The sequence below is a fragment of the Spinacia oleracea genome, chromosome 6 (genome assembly GCF_020520425.1).
Source record: "Spinacia oleracea cultivar Varoflay chromosome 6, BTI_SOV_V1, whole genome shotgun sequence".
NCBI lineage: Eukaryota > Viridiplantae > Streptophyta > Magnoliopsida > Caryophyllales > Amaranthaceae > Spinacia > Spinacia oleracea.
In genome coordinates this window covers 74,508,046-74,522,756 of record NC_079492.1, presented here as the reverse complement: position 1 = coordinate 74,522,756, position 14,711 = coordinate 74,508,046, and the positions used below count along the sequence as shown (strand labels likewise).

The window sequence follows — 14,711 nt, the reverse complement described above, 5'->3', positions numbered from 1 at the left end:
GTGTCGCTGGGCGCGGGCGTGTGTCCGTGTTGCTTGGCTCGCACGACTTGCTAGCCGGCCTTGCTTCTTTCTTGGTCGGTTAGTAAGGTTAATGATATAACCTTACAACCTAGTTTCCAACACACATACAATTCATATTACTCAAACCCTAGAGACACAGAGAACCCTAATTCTCTCTGTGCCTCCAAAGTGAGTTCTTCCCAAAAGCAAAGTATCTTGATCAATTGTCTAAGCTACGATTATCAAGACGGATCTGATCGTGTCGGTGAACCAAGTAGAGGAACGACAAGTGGAGTTCTTTGTTCGTGTTCGTTGACAGATTATTGTGGAAAACACGCTTCGAATGTAAGTTTGCTTAATTTGTGCTTTATACATGTTTCCTGGCTTTAGGGATTGTTCCGCACATGTTATTATGTTATTATAATTTCATGGGTCAGTGGCTAATTTTAAAAATTATTGGATTAAAATTTTGAATGGTTTCGTTAATTTTAATCGCACTTAAACCAAATTATTAATAATCTGAAATTTAATTGTTTATGAACGATATAAAGTTTCGGATTTTATTAATTAAAAGTTCAAACTTTAAAGTTGATTCGATCGTTCTTGAAAGTTTGAATATTGTTAGCCCTTGATTTATTAATTTTACGAAATTGGATTGTCGTTAAAGTTTATTAAATCGTTAAAAATCGTTGTTTTTCAAAAATTAAATCGTAATTTTTTTTGAAAAATAAAATTAATGCAAGTTCGTGAATTAAATTTAATTTTAATTAAGTTGGTCCGTTTTACGAACCAAAAACACGAACATGAGCATGGTGGAAGTATGGCTCGTCGAGCTATAAGAGGCCATTATGCTCGACCGAGCCATGCGACACGGGCAGCAGCAGCGATGCTGCGTGCCTCGTGCGCGTTGGGCGAGGGAAGGGCAGGCGAGGTAGCTTGCGGGGCTGCGACGTCGAGCGCTCACGATGCACAACACGCAGCGCAGGGCAGCATCGTTGCGGGGACGCGCGCGCGCGATCGATGGGGCGGGGTGCGCGAGCTCTTGCTCGTGTGCTCTTGGGCCTCACGCGAGGCGGGGCTGGGCGCAAGCCTAGCCCAATCAAGCAATTGGACTTTTTATTTAAATCGTTTAATTCGTTGGGCTTCTTATATTTGCATTAATTTGGGCTAACGGGATATTTAATTTAATATTTTATTTGCTTGGGCCGGGCCGCGAGTTTTAATTTAATATTTCATAATTAATTATCCAGAATAATTATTGGTTTGAGTGGGAGCCACTAAATGAAATTAAAATGAAATAATTATTTTAATTATTTCGTAGGTCGCATTATTTTAGTTAAATTCATTTTAATTAGAATAAAGTCTAAGGATTAATAATTTGGAAATTAATTAATCTTTTAGGACGCGTTTATGTGAACGTGAATTTTAATTAATTCACGTAAATACTTGCATATTTACATGGGCCATTCGTTTTAGCATACGAATGGGTGAATGCGTAGAATATATATCTTATGCAATGCAGGTACTCCAAGTGACTAGTATGACCAATTTAGGATAGTTAAATACGGTCTGCGTACCGTTCTATCTTTGAATGTAAAGTTTTAAATATGGTCTGCGTACCATGGAAATTTTGATGTAATTTTATTATTTCAAGTATTTCTAAGTTTAGAACTTTAAGTTAGCATTTGAACGAAGATTCAAGACAATGCCAAGCTAACAAGGAGGTGATGAAGATTGAATGCTTCAAGACAAGAAGTTTTGGGCCATACTAGATCACCATTTATTTATGCAATTTAATATATATATTATGCGTGAATGTATGAATGTATGTATGCTTTGCATGAACAGGTTGTTTCCTATGAATCGATTAGTTTTAAGTTCACTAAATAATCGAACCAACATAGAAACAACTAGGTCCAAGTAATATTGAGTTTTAAAAATTGCCTTCCAAATCAACACTTACAAAAATCTAGGGATCTAAGATAGTAGGTTTACGCTAAAGCGAGGTGCTATTTTAGTTGACTTAGGTGGTAAGGCGTCCTAAAGGAGCACGTTGATTGTGGTTGCAACTCAAACAACAATGGCATTAAGTTGTGGCAATGGGATAAATTATGGCATTAATTTATTAACCAAGAGTAATTTGGAGATTACTAGCAATAGGTTTTGCTTACCTAAAATCTTAAAATACTTAAGACATGCTAAAGCTGCTTAAGGATTTAGGACTTTTGGGGTCTTGGAATCGTTTCATTCATTTTGGACCATGTTTTGCTTTTTGCATGAATGAAATGTTTTAATAGCTTTAATGATTGCATGTTTTTGCCTTTATTTAAAAGTTATTGAATTGTATGAATGGTTATTTATTGCAAATTCTTTTCGATTGTAGTAATCAAAATGGTCACAAACATAACGACAATCATATCATCTGAAATTCTGGATGTCGAGTTAGACTTGACTAATTTTCTTGAATGGAAAGAGAAACTTGTCGAAGTTTTGAAAGTTAATGGCATACACTATGTCATTGAACAACCTTTCCCTAGTTATGATGCGCGAGGCATGACTCCTGAAAGGTACAGAAGTTGGGCACTTCACAAGTACCTTGTCACGGAGTTCATCCTTAAGTCTATCCCTGAGAGTTGGAGAGGGAGGTTCATTACTTTTGAACCTCAAGATCTCCTAAGTAGCCTCGAGGATAAGTATGCGGGTTTTCGACCCTTGTGCCAAACTGGTGGCAATGGGGTTTGTTTATGCCAAAATTCGTATGGAGACGACTTTCGGCTAGGATCGACACTAATTAAGCAAAGAATTAATAACACAAATAAAGGAGACACGACACCGAGAAGTGTTGACGCGGAAAACCCAGGAATAAGGTAAAAAACCGCGGATAGCTATGAGGCTATCAATCCACTAAGTATTCTATATGATTGTTTATGCTCTTCTTTTCTGGGAATTGATATCGAAGACCTAAAGTACAATGATGAACGTTAAAGACAGTTGATAGCTTAAGAGTTTAAGTGCTTGAGTGAATGTGTCTTCATCACGCCGTTCTTTATGCTTTTATATGCCAAATGCTAACGGTTCTATTGGTTGGGAAGATCCCTGGAAGATAGGGATTCCTCCTTGGCCGTTGCTCACGTCTTCAACAAACTCCCTAATCTTCGGTCAAAGCTTGGACCTCTTCCCATCTTATGACGGCGCGGCCCATGTTGGGCTTCTGGGCTTGGAACTTGACCTATCTCCTCTTTGTCGCCAGAGCCTTGTCGCTGGTCTTACGTCGCCCAGGCTTTGTCGCCTGTCGCTTCACTCGACAGGCTCACTTGACACGACGCCACCTGCGACACGATGATACCTGGATGGCACGACAATATCAGACGTCAAAGCAGTTATGTCGTTAGTCCAATAAAGTGGGATAACAGTTTGCCCCCAATTGTGAGTTTGCGGAGTGCATGCAAAGCAAAAGAAACAATTCAAAATTCAAAAAGTAAACCGTCTACAACCGTCCAGTTCGTGGGACGGAACCGTTCCGATTCTCGAAGTAATAAATGCCAATTTTTCGCGACATGAAATAAAGTGTCTTAGAATCTTTCGAAGGAAGTTTCCAGATCTGAAAACAAGAGAGAGAAAAGGAAGGGAGGAATTGCTTTCGTTGCTTCGATTTAGCCATACCCAGGTAAAATTTCGATCATTTCCTTCGATTTTCTTGTAGATTTTAGTAGAGCGATGGCAAAAACTAGGCCGACCGTGGTTAAGGATAAGGAAGATGTTGGGGTTAGTCGGGCCAAGTCACTCAACCCGTTCTACTCTACTATTGAGGATCCAGCGGCTTTTATAACTCTCGCCGGTCTGCCGCCGTCGGCTGAAGTGAGGATTCCTGGTCAAGAGGATGAGGCCAAGGATTGCCCGGAGGGTTATGTGGTTATGTATGAGTACCCTTTTATTCTGGGGTTTTTGTTTCCTTTTACACCCTTGGCTAGATCTTTTGTTGAGGTGTTCAATTTAAGCCCTGGCCAATTGATGCCCCAGATCTGACGTATTTTTACTGTAGTGCATAGGGTTACTTCGGGTTGGCGAACACCGTTTGACTTGGCTGATCTGATGCATGTTTATGATTTATCCTTGAAGGAGTGTTGTCGGTATACTTTGGTGACGAAGAAAAAGAAGAAGAATTTGTGTGTCGGGTTAGCTGTAAATGATAGGGGTTGGCAAAGTCGTTTTGTTTATGTGAATAAGGCGTCTCTGGGAGAAGTAGGAAACTTCTTAGTGGAAGGGTGGACGACGGAAGGTACTTTATGTTTCTGTACTTTTGATTTATGATGTTTTACTGAACGTTGTCTTACTTGGCTTTGTCTTGCAGTTGTTGATACGTCGTTAGCTGGTCTGAACTCTGACTCTCACGATAAGTGTCTGAGGTTTCTGGGTTAGTCTGTCGTGGAGAGATCGTTCAGCCGTGACGGAGGTCGTTTGGGAAGTCAAGAGGGGAGTCAAGTTGGTGACGTTGACGAGGAGGAGGCTGAAGACGAGACGATTTGCTTAGTTCGTCGTCGACGGAGGTTGGACTTACTCGAGGAAGTCGTTGCGAATTCGTCGTCTGCATCAGAGGAAGAGTTTGAGATGGCTAATACATCAGGTATTTTTGGTTTGGTTTCTTATATGCTTGGTTTATCTGCGGGGTGTGTTTTTGATGGTTTCTCGCTTTGTTTGTTGAAGAGAATACGCTGTCGTCTAAGCCAGTGTCGAGGATGTCACAGAGCGAGATGATGGAACGAGCGAGGAAGCGGTTGAGGTCGAACAGTAATGCTGGTGGGCAGGGTGGTCAGGCGATGCCTCTCGTGCCTCGTTATTCTAAGATAGGTGCGTCGCCTGAGACGCCCGTTGTTATAGGGGGTGAAGGTTTTCATCCTCTATCGTCGTCGTCGCCGCCGAGGCCGTTTCAGGTGTCGTCGACTGCTGTTGCTGCGACTAGGCCCCCTGCTGCTTCGGCCAAGAAGCGTCCTGCTGACAAAGGTTCCGTCGAGGATACTGTTGTCACTCTGCCCCCGAACTTCTTGGGCGACGGTGAAGATGCCGTTGTTTGGCCGCATGCAGACCGTTTGATATTGCCCTCGACGTATCAGCATTATCATGAGGTCGTACCTCTTTCTGTCGCGTCGGACGCTGCTGAACTAAGCCTGCGGGTAAGTGTATTTATGTTATTTTATTCAGTTCATAGTATTTGTAAGCGCGTCGTGTGTCGCTTTCGTGACATGTTTTTCTTTACAGGCGTCACAGGCTGCTTTGGCCGTGCGTAGGCAGTGCTCCTTGCTGTGCGACGAGCTTATCTCCTCGAAGAACCAAGTGGCTATGGAAAAGAAGGCGGCGACTTCTTGGGAAGGTAAGTGGATGGCTTCTGAGAAGAAGTTGGTCGATCTTGCTGCGGCGGTTAAGTCGAAAGACGAACAATTAAAGGGCAAGGACGACCAGATTGCTGACGCGTCGAAGGAGTTGGAAAGGGTAAAGGGGGAGTTGGCGTCGACCGTGGAAGAAATGCAAGGGTTAAGGATTTTATACGACGCTTTGCAGGAGGAGTTTAAGGATTGCGAGGCTTTGGCTGTGTGGAGGACGAGGGCGCAGATGATGTTCTCGTGTTTGAAGGGGGAGGTTAGCCTCTGGCCATGCCAAAAAGAGGTGGATGACTACCTTGCTAATGGTGGTACCCTTGAGGAGTTGTCGGTGCCGGTGGTGGACGCGGATGAGTTGGCGATGGAAGCCGACACTGCTGGTACTAACGGAGCTGATGCCGATGTCGCCCCTCTGGTCGAAGACGTTTCTTCCGTTGATCGAGAGGGTGAAGCGTCCATGGAGCAAGGCGAGGGAGATGTTCCCGTCGTCTCCCCTCCCGAGGTGGACTTGGCAGACACGACGGTCAATGTTGACATGCCCCCGATATCGGATCAAGTTGTCTCGACCCCTCTTCCAAACGAACATATGTAATGGCTAGTTGATGTTTTTATGTAATAGTTAGTGGTATGGATATTTTAGTTTTTGTTGTTGCATTTTGGATGTTTTTACTCGTCGTCGATGGCGGCGGCGAGGTGTTTGGATATTTTGTGTGTCTGTGTTTTCGCGTGATGATGTGAAAGTCGTGGCCTTTGGGGTCGCGCGTTGTGTGGTGTTTGTGATAAATTTGTTTTTCTTTTCCTTAGTCGTTTGTTTCTTATGGTTACCCCGTCGTGTAGTAGATGCTTTGCAACCAAGTGGAACTGTCAAGTAATAAGTATTGGATCTTCTGATGTGTAAAATCATACCTGTGCTGTTTTTTCGCTGTTTCTCGTGTTCTCGTTTTGCGTCGTACGTCGTTGTTTCTGGCTATCATTCGTCGTGTGTCTTGTACTCTGCAAAAGAAAACATGGGTCGCTAGGAGGATTGGCCGTTGGGGATGCCAACGGCCCTCCGATGCTTAAGTCAGTAATGGTTTTTAAACGGAAATAAAACGATAAAGAAAAACAAAGACGACGATACGATGTCTGATAGAATTGGTTACGACGAGATTTCAAAAATGGTAAAGTTTAAGATGTGTTGCGTTCCAGCTTCGGGGGACCGATTTGCCATCTTTGGAAATGAGTCTGTATGCCCCCTTTCCGGCGATTTTGTCGATCAAGTACGGTCCCTCCCAAGCTGGTGCTAATTTACCTGCGTTTAATTCTTTCGTGTTTTGGAATACTTTGCGCAGTACCCAATCTCCTTCTTTAAACATCTTCACTTTGACATTTTTGTTGAAGCATTTTGCCACGATCTGTTGTTGTGACGCCATTCTTATCAACGCTGCTTCCCTGAGATCTTCTGTGTTGTCGAGGTTTTCGCTGAGTTCTACGTCGTTTTGCTCCGGCGTCATGAGTCCATATCGTGCACTGGGCAACGTCACTTCAGGGGGAAGTACTGCTTCGCACCCGTAAACGAGTGAGAAGGGAGTCTGTCCTGTTGCCGTCCTAGGCGTCGTCCTGTTGGCCCATAGGATGGATGGTAGTTCTTCTGCCCATCGCCCCTTCTTGTCGTCCAACCGTTTCTTCAGCGACGCGATGATCGTTTTGTTGCTGGATTCCGCCTGTCCGTTTGCTTGGGGGTATCTGGGCGTCGATGTTTTTAGCTCGATGTTCCATGTTTTGCAGAAAGCTCTTGTTTTGTCGCTGATGAATTGTGATCCGTTGTCGCAGATGATTTCTGACGGTATTCCGAACCTGCATATTATGTTAGTCCATATGAACGAGCATACCTCTTTGTCCCTTACTTGTTGGAATGCACCTGCTTCTATCCACTTGGAAAAATAATCTGTTAGGGCTAACATGAAGACCTTTTGTCCTGGGGCGACGGGCAATTTGCCGACGATGTCCATCCCCCATTTCATGAAAGGCCACGGAGTTAGGGTTGGGTGCAAAAATTTGGATGGTTTATGTGTCATACCTGCGTGTCGTTGGCACTTGTCGCACTTGGATACGTACCTCATGGCGTCCTTAAGCATTGCTGGCCAATAGTATCCATTTCTTTTGATTCTGGTTGATAAGCTTCGTCCTCCTTCGTGTCCTCCGCATTCTCCTTCGTGGTATTGTTTCAATAGTATTTCCCATTCGATTTCTTCGGCACATCGCATCAACATTCCGTTCGCTGATCGCTTAAATAGTACGTCCTGCAAAATAACATATCGTGAAGCTTTGAAAAGTACCTTTCTGGCGTCTAGTTTGTCGTCGGGTAGAGTTTCGTGCTTTAGGTAGTCGAAGATGGGTTTGGTCCAGCTGTCTGTGTTTGAGGTTGATAGGACGAGGCTGGCGTCTTGTGGTATGTCTTTTTCGACGGCGGGCGACAGTAGGTGTACTAGAGGTATGGTCGAGAATGGTGATTTTCTGAGTGCGGATCCTAGGTTGGCAAGGGCGTCGGCTTGCGTGTTTAGGTCTCTTGGGACTTGTTTGATGGAAAAGGGTTTGAATTTGGAAGTTAACTCTTTTGCTTTCTCGAGGTACAAGGTCATTTTTAAGTCTTTAGCTTCGTAGTCGCCGTTAATCTGGTTGACGATTAGTTGTGAGTCGCTGAAGATGTTGAGTCCGCTTGCCCCTAATTCCGTAGCTAATGTCATTCCGGCGATTAGTGCCTCGTATTCTGCTTCGTTGTTAGTTGCCTTGAAGTCGCAGCAGATTGCCTGTGCTATCATGTCCCCTTGTGGCGACTTTAGTACGACGCCTAAACCTGCACCACGAAAGTTAGATGAGCCGTCGACGAAGAGTGTCCATATTTCTTCTATGTTGTTGATGAGTTTGACTTCGTCGTCTGCTATTCTCTCTAAGTCGGGGCTGAAGTCTGCCACAAAATCTGCTAGAGCCTGCGACTTTACAGCCGTCCTTGGTTGATACTTGATGTCGAACCTTCCTAGTGCCATTGTCCACTTCTCCATTCGACCTGTCAGTTCTGGCCTACGCATCACAGACTTGATTGGATAGTTAGTCATCACCACTATTTGGTGAGTTTCAAAATAATGCCTTAGTTTTTTGGCTGCGGTAACGAGTGCTAAAACGAGTTTTTCGAGGGAGGAATACCTGGTCTCTGCTTCCAGTAGTGACTTACTGATGTAATAAATGGGTAGTTGTTGTGCTTCGTCTTCTCGAGCTAGGACCGCGCTGACGGCCGTCGAGCTAACGGCTAAATAGAGCTGTAAGACTTCTCCTTCTTTTGGCTTGGATAGGAGGGGTGGCGACATCATGTATTTTTTGAGGTTTTGCAAGGCTGCTTTGTGGTCGTCGGACCAGTTAAACCCCTTGTTTTTGCGCAAGACGTCGTAAAATAATCGACACTTGTCCGACGACCGTGATATAAAACGGTTTAGTGCCGCCACTCTTCCTGTCAAGCGCTGTACCTCTTTTATGTTCCTGGGGGATTGAATGTTGATGATCGCTCGCACTTGGTCGGGGCTGGCCTCGATTCCTCGTTGGGTGACGATGTAACCTAAGAATTTTCCTGCGGACACTCCGAAAGAACATTTAGTCGGGTTAAGTTTCATACCGTACTTTTTTAGTATGTCGAAGGATTGTCGTAAGTGTTCCACGTGATCGTCAGCCTTCCTCGATTTTACCAGCATGTCGTCAATGTATACTTCCATTGTGTCTCCGAGTTGGTCTTTAAACATCTTGTTGACTAATCTTTGGTATGTCGCACCTGCATTTTTAAGACCAAAAGGCATGACTTTATAACAATAAATTCCTCTATCTGTTACAAAAGACGTTTTTTCCTGGTCGTCTGGGTGCATAAGGATTTGGTTGTATCCTGAGTAGGCGTCCATGAATGTGAGTAGCTCGTGTCCGGCTGTGGCGTCGACCAGGGCGTCGATGTGCGGCAGAGGGAATGGGTCCTTGGGGCAAGCTTTGTTGATATCTGTGAAGTCGATGCAGACTCTCCATTTTCCGTTTTTTTTACTGACGACGACGACGTTTGCTAACCAGTCTGGATATTTGACCTCTCTGATCTTCCCTGAATCTATCAAGTTTTGTACTTCTTCGTCTATGATTTTATTCCTTTCGGGAGCGAACTTACGTCGTTTCTGCTTTACCGGTCTGAAGCTGGGGTCGACGTTGAGCTTGTGGGTGATCACGTCTGGGCTGATTCCCGTCATGTCCTCGTGCGACCAAGCGAAACAGTCTGAGTTTTCTCTTAGGAACGACACTATCTGACTTTTGATGTTGTCAGGCAGTGAGGCTCCGATCCTTACGACTTGGTCTGGCTTTGTCTGGTCTAGTACTATCTCGTCGATTTGTTGGTCGTCGGGGTCGTCCGATGTCGACCCTGGCTGTAATTGCTAGATGGGTGACTTGGATGGCTTCAGTGCTGTCTCATAACATTTCTTCGCATCTCTTTGCTGCCCTTTGATTTCCATGACCCCCCACTTGGTTGGGAACTTGATTGATTGGTGATATGTTGAGGGCACTGCCTTCATTTTGTGGATCCATGGTCGTCCTAGGATGACGTTGTATGCTGATGGACAATCGACGACGTTGAACTTGGTCATCATGTTGACGCCTTCTGCGTATGTAGGCAGCGATATCTCTCCTACTGTCCGTAGTGCTTCTCCACTGAACCCTACCAGAACTGTTGATCTCCTTACAATGTTTTTCTCTTCTAATCCCATTTCTTGTAGTGCTTCCAAGAACAGTACGTTGGCTGAGCTTCCGTTGTCGACCAGTATCCTTTTGATCAATGCATTCCCTATTGGGAGCGATATTACCAACCCGTCGTGGTGCTCCCGCTGTGTATCTACAGAATCTGAGTCGTCGAAAGTGATAGCCATTGCAGTTAGGGACCTGTGTAGTGCGACCTCGTCTTCGGTTTGTCCCTCTTCTACGGTCTCAGATTCTCCCCTGTTAATTTTTTTAGCTGCAGAAGAGGTTAGTCCACAAATATCTGAACCACCGGAAATAACATTTACCACTTTATTGAACGGTGGTGGGTCTGGTCGCTCGCTGCTTGTCGTTGGGCCGGGCAGGGTGGTTTGCTCTTTGGAAAATGTTTCTTTTCCCTTGTCGCTCAATAATTCTTTTAGATGCCCCCGTTTCAGGAGGTATGCGACTTCCTTTTTGAGGGATATGCATTCCTCGGTTGTGTGTCCGTTGTCGCGGTGGAAGTCGCACCATTTGCTCATGTCCTTCATGGAGTCCGGTCTGTCGTTCTTCCGGGGCCATCTGACTGTTCCACCTACATTTTGAAGGGCGTTCACCACACCTCCAATGTCGACGTTGAAGCCGTAGTCGGAGATGTTAGGGTGTTCGACCCGCTCGTTCCTGTAAACATTGTTAGTATCATAATACTGATTGACATTTTGTACCTGGTTTTGCCGAACATATGGTTGGTGTCGCCAATTGTTGTTCCTCGGGGTGTACGATCTTCTGTCGCTGCTGCCCCCTATCGATCGTTGAGATGCTGTTCGGATAACCTCGTCGTCTTCGATTCGCATCTGGGCGGTGGCCCTTGATCGCACCTCTTCGAAAGTTGCACAGGGGTATTTGGTTATTTCCCGGTATAGCTCCGAATTGGGGATGAGGCCTCTCTTGAATGCCTCAATAGCGGTCCTGACATCACAATTTTTTATACCAATTTTTTCACAGTTAAAACGGTTAAAATAATCGCGTACCGACTCGGTTGGCCCTTGAACCAACCGATAGAGATCACTGGTTTGCTTTTCTAACTGGCGACTGCTGGCGAATTGTTGGTAGAAGGCGTTGATGAGATCGGACAAACAGGAGATGGATCTGGGGGGGACGTTCGTGAGCCATTCCAAAGCTGCTCCATCAAGGGTGCCGCCGAAAGATTTGCACATAACAGGTTCCACTAGGTCGTGCGGAATCCCGATCTGCCACATGCGCTGCTTGTAGAAGTTGACGTGCCTATAGGGGTCGGACGTCCCGTCGTACAGGGTGGTCCAGATTGGGAGCCGGAGTGTGTGCGGAACTGTCACTCTAGCGATCGCTTCGCAGAACGGCGACGCTGCATACCCGTCGGTCGGCTCGGTCTCCACTGGTGTAGGTGCCCCGGGGAACCTGGTCATTAACTTCATCAGGCGGGAATAGTGTTTCGTCATGCGTGCATCCATCTTGTTCAGGCGTTGGGTCACCGGATCGGGAGCTTCTTTGTCTTCTTCCTCACGGGTCTCCTCCTCATCGTCGGTCACATCTTCAAAGTCATCGGGCATCTCAAACGTTAGCTTTTTCGGCTTCCCACCTTTGTAGCGGGACTGGTGCTTGTTGCTCTTCACAGATTCGAGCTCTTTCTGGAGGGTTTCATTGGATGCCCTCTCTTGGGCTAGCTCGGCTTGGGCTTTCTCGTAAGCCGCTTTCATCTCTGCGATCGTCATCTCTCCAGTAGCCATGGTGACAGGGGTGCTTTTGTGTAAAACCTAGTTAATGTCCCCACAGACGGTGCCAAACTGTTTATGCCAAAATTCGTATGGAGACGACTTTCGGCTAGGATCGACACTAACTAAGCAAAGAATTAATAACACAAATAAAGGAGACACGACACCGAGAAGTGTTGACGCGGAAAACCCAGGAATAAGGTAAAAAACCGCGGATAGCTATGAGGCTATCAATCCACTAAGTATTCTATATGATTGTTTATGCTCTTCTTTTCTGGGAATTGATATCGAAGACCTAAAGTACAATGATGAACGTTAAAGACAGTTGATAGCTTAAGAGTTTAAGTGCTTGAGTGAATGTGTCTTCATCACGCCGTTCTTTATGCTTTTATATGCCAAATGCTAACGGTTCTATTGGTTGGGAAGATCCCTGGAAGATAGGGATTCCTCCTTGGCCGTTGCTCACGTCTTCAACAAACTCCCTAATCTTCGGTCAAAGCTTGGACCTCTTCCCATCTTATGACGGCGCGGCCCATGCTGGGCTTCTGGGCTTGGAACTTGACCTATCTCCTCTTTGTCGCCAGAGCCTTGTCGCTGGTCTTACGTCGCCCAGGCTTTGTCGCCTGTCGCTTCACTCGACAGGCTCACTTGACACGACGCCACCTGCGACACGATGATACCTGGATGGCACGACAATATCAGACGTCAAAGCAGTTATGTCGTTAGTCCAATAAAGTGGGATAACAGGGTTGACGAATTGGCTAATTCGATGAGCAATCTCAAGCTCATAACCCCACGCAAATCGTGCCTAGAAATCGAACTTCTGGAGGCACAAAGGGGCATCTACTCTGTCAAGATGGACAAAAACACATCAATTCAGTCTCATGTGGATATGATGTCTGTTAGGTTATGATACATATGACAAAACATAAATCATGCGGAAAAACCATAAAGCCAGGAAAGCATATTATTTAGGAAAATTTGGTAATATTAATCCAACCTTTGGCCGATTTTCTTTTATTAAGTCCACCTACGACATATTTTTTAATAATCCCACCTTTACTACCCAACGACTTTTATTGGGCCTAACAGGTAATAAACTTGTTGTAGACGGTAATATGTCTCTACGTGGAAGTACCCTCTCTCGATATATTCAGTCATTATCATCAATTCATCACCATCTCGTTGACTTTTTCACCGATTTTCGATCACTTAAGCCCAATAAAAGTTATTGGGTAGTAAAGGTGAGATTATTAAAAAATATGTCGTAGGTGGGATTAATAAAAGAAAATCGGCCAAAGGTTGGATTAATATTACCAAATTTTCCTATTATTTACACATAATCATTTAGCATAGTTTAGATGCATACACTTTGTTGCGTGCCCTCCTTAGCTGCGCCCGAACCGAACAAGAACAAGTCTTTAGGACTCCAAGTGTCGTCCCTCCGTAGATAGTCCACAGCACGTCCGGATCCGCCTTAAGCTTGACCAACTAGAATCGCCCTTAAGGTACTTAGAATTTTCGGCTAATGTAGGCAATTATATGACTGAATTTTTGCTCTCAAAAATGACTTTGAATACTTGAATCGTCGATTTAAATAATGACCCTAGGCCCTTATTTATAGGAGTATGGAAAAGGAATTGTAATCCTACTAGGATGTGGATTTGTTAATTAGAACTTTATTAGGACTCTAAATAACAAAGCAAATCTAATAGGATTAGGATTTTAATCTTCGCACGAATCCTAATAGGATTAGGATTTCCCGCACACGCATCGTACAAGCCGTGCACCCGCGCAGGCTTTGCGGCCCACGACAAGCGCACAACCCATGTGCGGTGCTGCGCGCGCGCGCGCCCTTGGCTGGGCATGGCCTTGCGCTGGGCCTGGTCGAGGCGTGCGTTGCTGCGTGCGGCTCGCTGGGCGATGGCCTGGCTTCGTGCTGGGCCTTCGTCTAGCGGGCCTCGTCCGATGCTAATTCGTACGATACGCTTCCGATTAAATTCCCGATTCCGGAATTCATTTCCGATACGAACAACATTTAATATTTCCGATTCCGGAATTAATTTCCGTTTCGAACAAATATTTAATATTTCCGTTTCCGGAATTATTTTCCGATTCCGATAATATTTCCGATTCTGACAATATTTCCGTTTCCGGCAATATTTCCGATTCCGGTAATATTTCCATTTCCGATAATATTTTCCGATACGTACCATGTTTCCGTTTCCGGCAACATCTACGACTTGGATAATATTTATATTTCCGATACGATCCATATTTCCGTTTCCGGCAATATCATCGTTTCCGGAGTATTCATTTCTTGCCTGTGACGATCTCAGCTCCCACTGAAACCAAGATCCGTCGATTCCGAATATCCATAGATGGAGTATTTAATGCCATTAAATACTTGATCCGTTTACGTACTATTTGTGTGACCCTACGGGTTCAGTCAAGAGTAAGCTGTGGATTAATATCATTAATTCCACTTGAACTGAAGCGGCCTCTAGCTAGGCATTCAGCTCACTTGATCTCACTGAATTACTAACTTGTTAATTAATACTGAACCGCACTTATTAGACTTAACATAGAATGCATACTTGAACCAAGGGCATTATTTCCTTCAGTCTCCCACTTGTCCTTAGGGACAAGTGTGCATTTCCTAATTCCTTTGTCGCTCGATGCTTGCTCCTGAACATAAGGTAAGAGTTGTCATCCTTATTATGTCCAGAGGTGTTCCTCGGTTTCAGAGTTCAACTGATCAAATAAACAGATAATCATAGCCTATGATTCATCCGAGCACGGCCATGCATTTCATAGTTTCTAGCTCTCCGAGTGGCCTTGTACAACTTTT

At 44.9% G+C, this 14,711-nt stretch overlaps 1 protein-coding gene across 1 annotated transcript; it reads right to left on the bottom strand.

Moving 5' to 3' along the window:
• Positions 1-9,811: 9,811 nt before the first annotated feature.
• On the bottom strand, positions 9,812-11,875 carry LOC110786304 (uncharacterized). The gene has a single exon (XM_021990851.2). The coding sequence runs from the start codon at positions 11,873-11,875 to the stop codon at positions 9,812-9,814; it is 2,064 nt and encodes a 687-aa protein (XP_021846543.2).
• Positions 11,876-14,711: the final 2,836 nt, after the last annotated feature.

Coding starts and splice junctions, on each gene's coding strand:
- LOC110786304 (XM_021990851.2), bottom strand. CDS start 11,875: ATGGCTACTGGAGAGATGACGATCGCAGAGATGAAAGCGGCTTACGAG.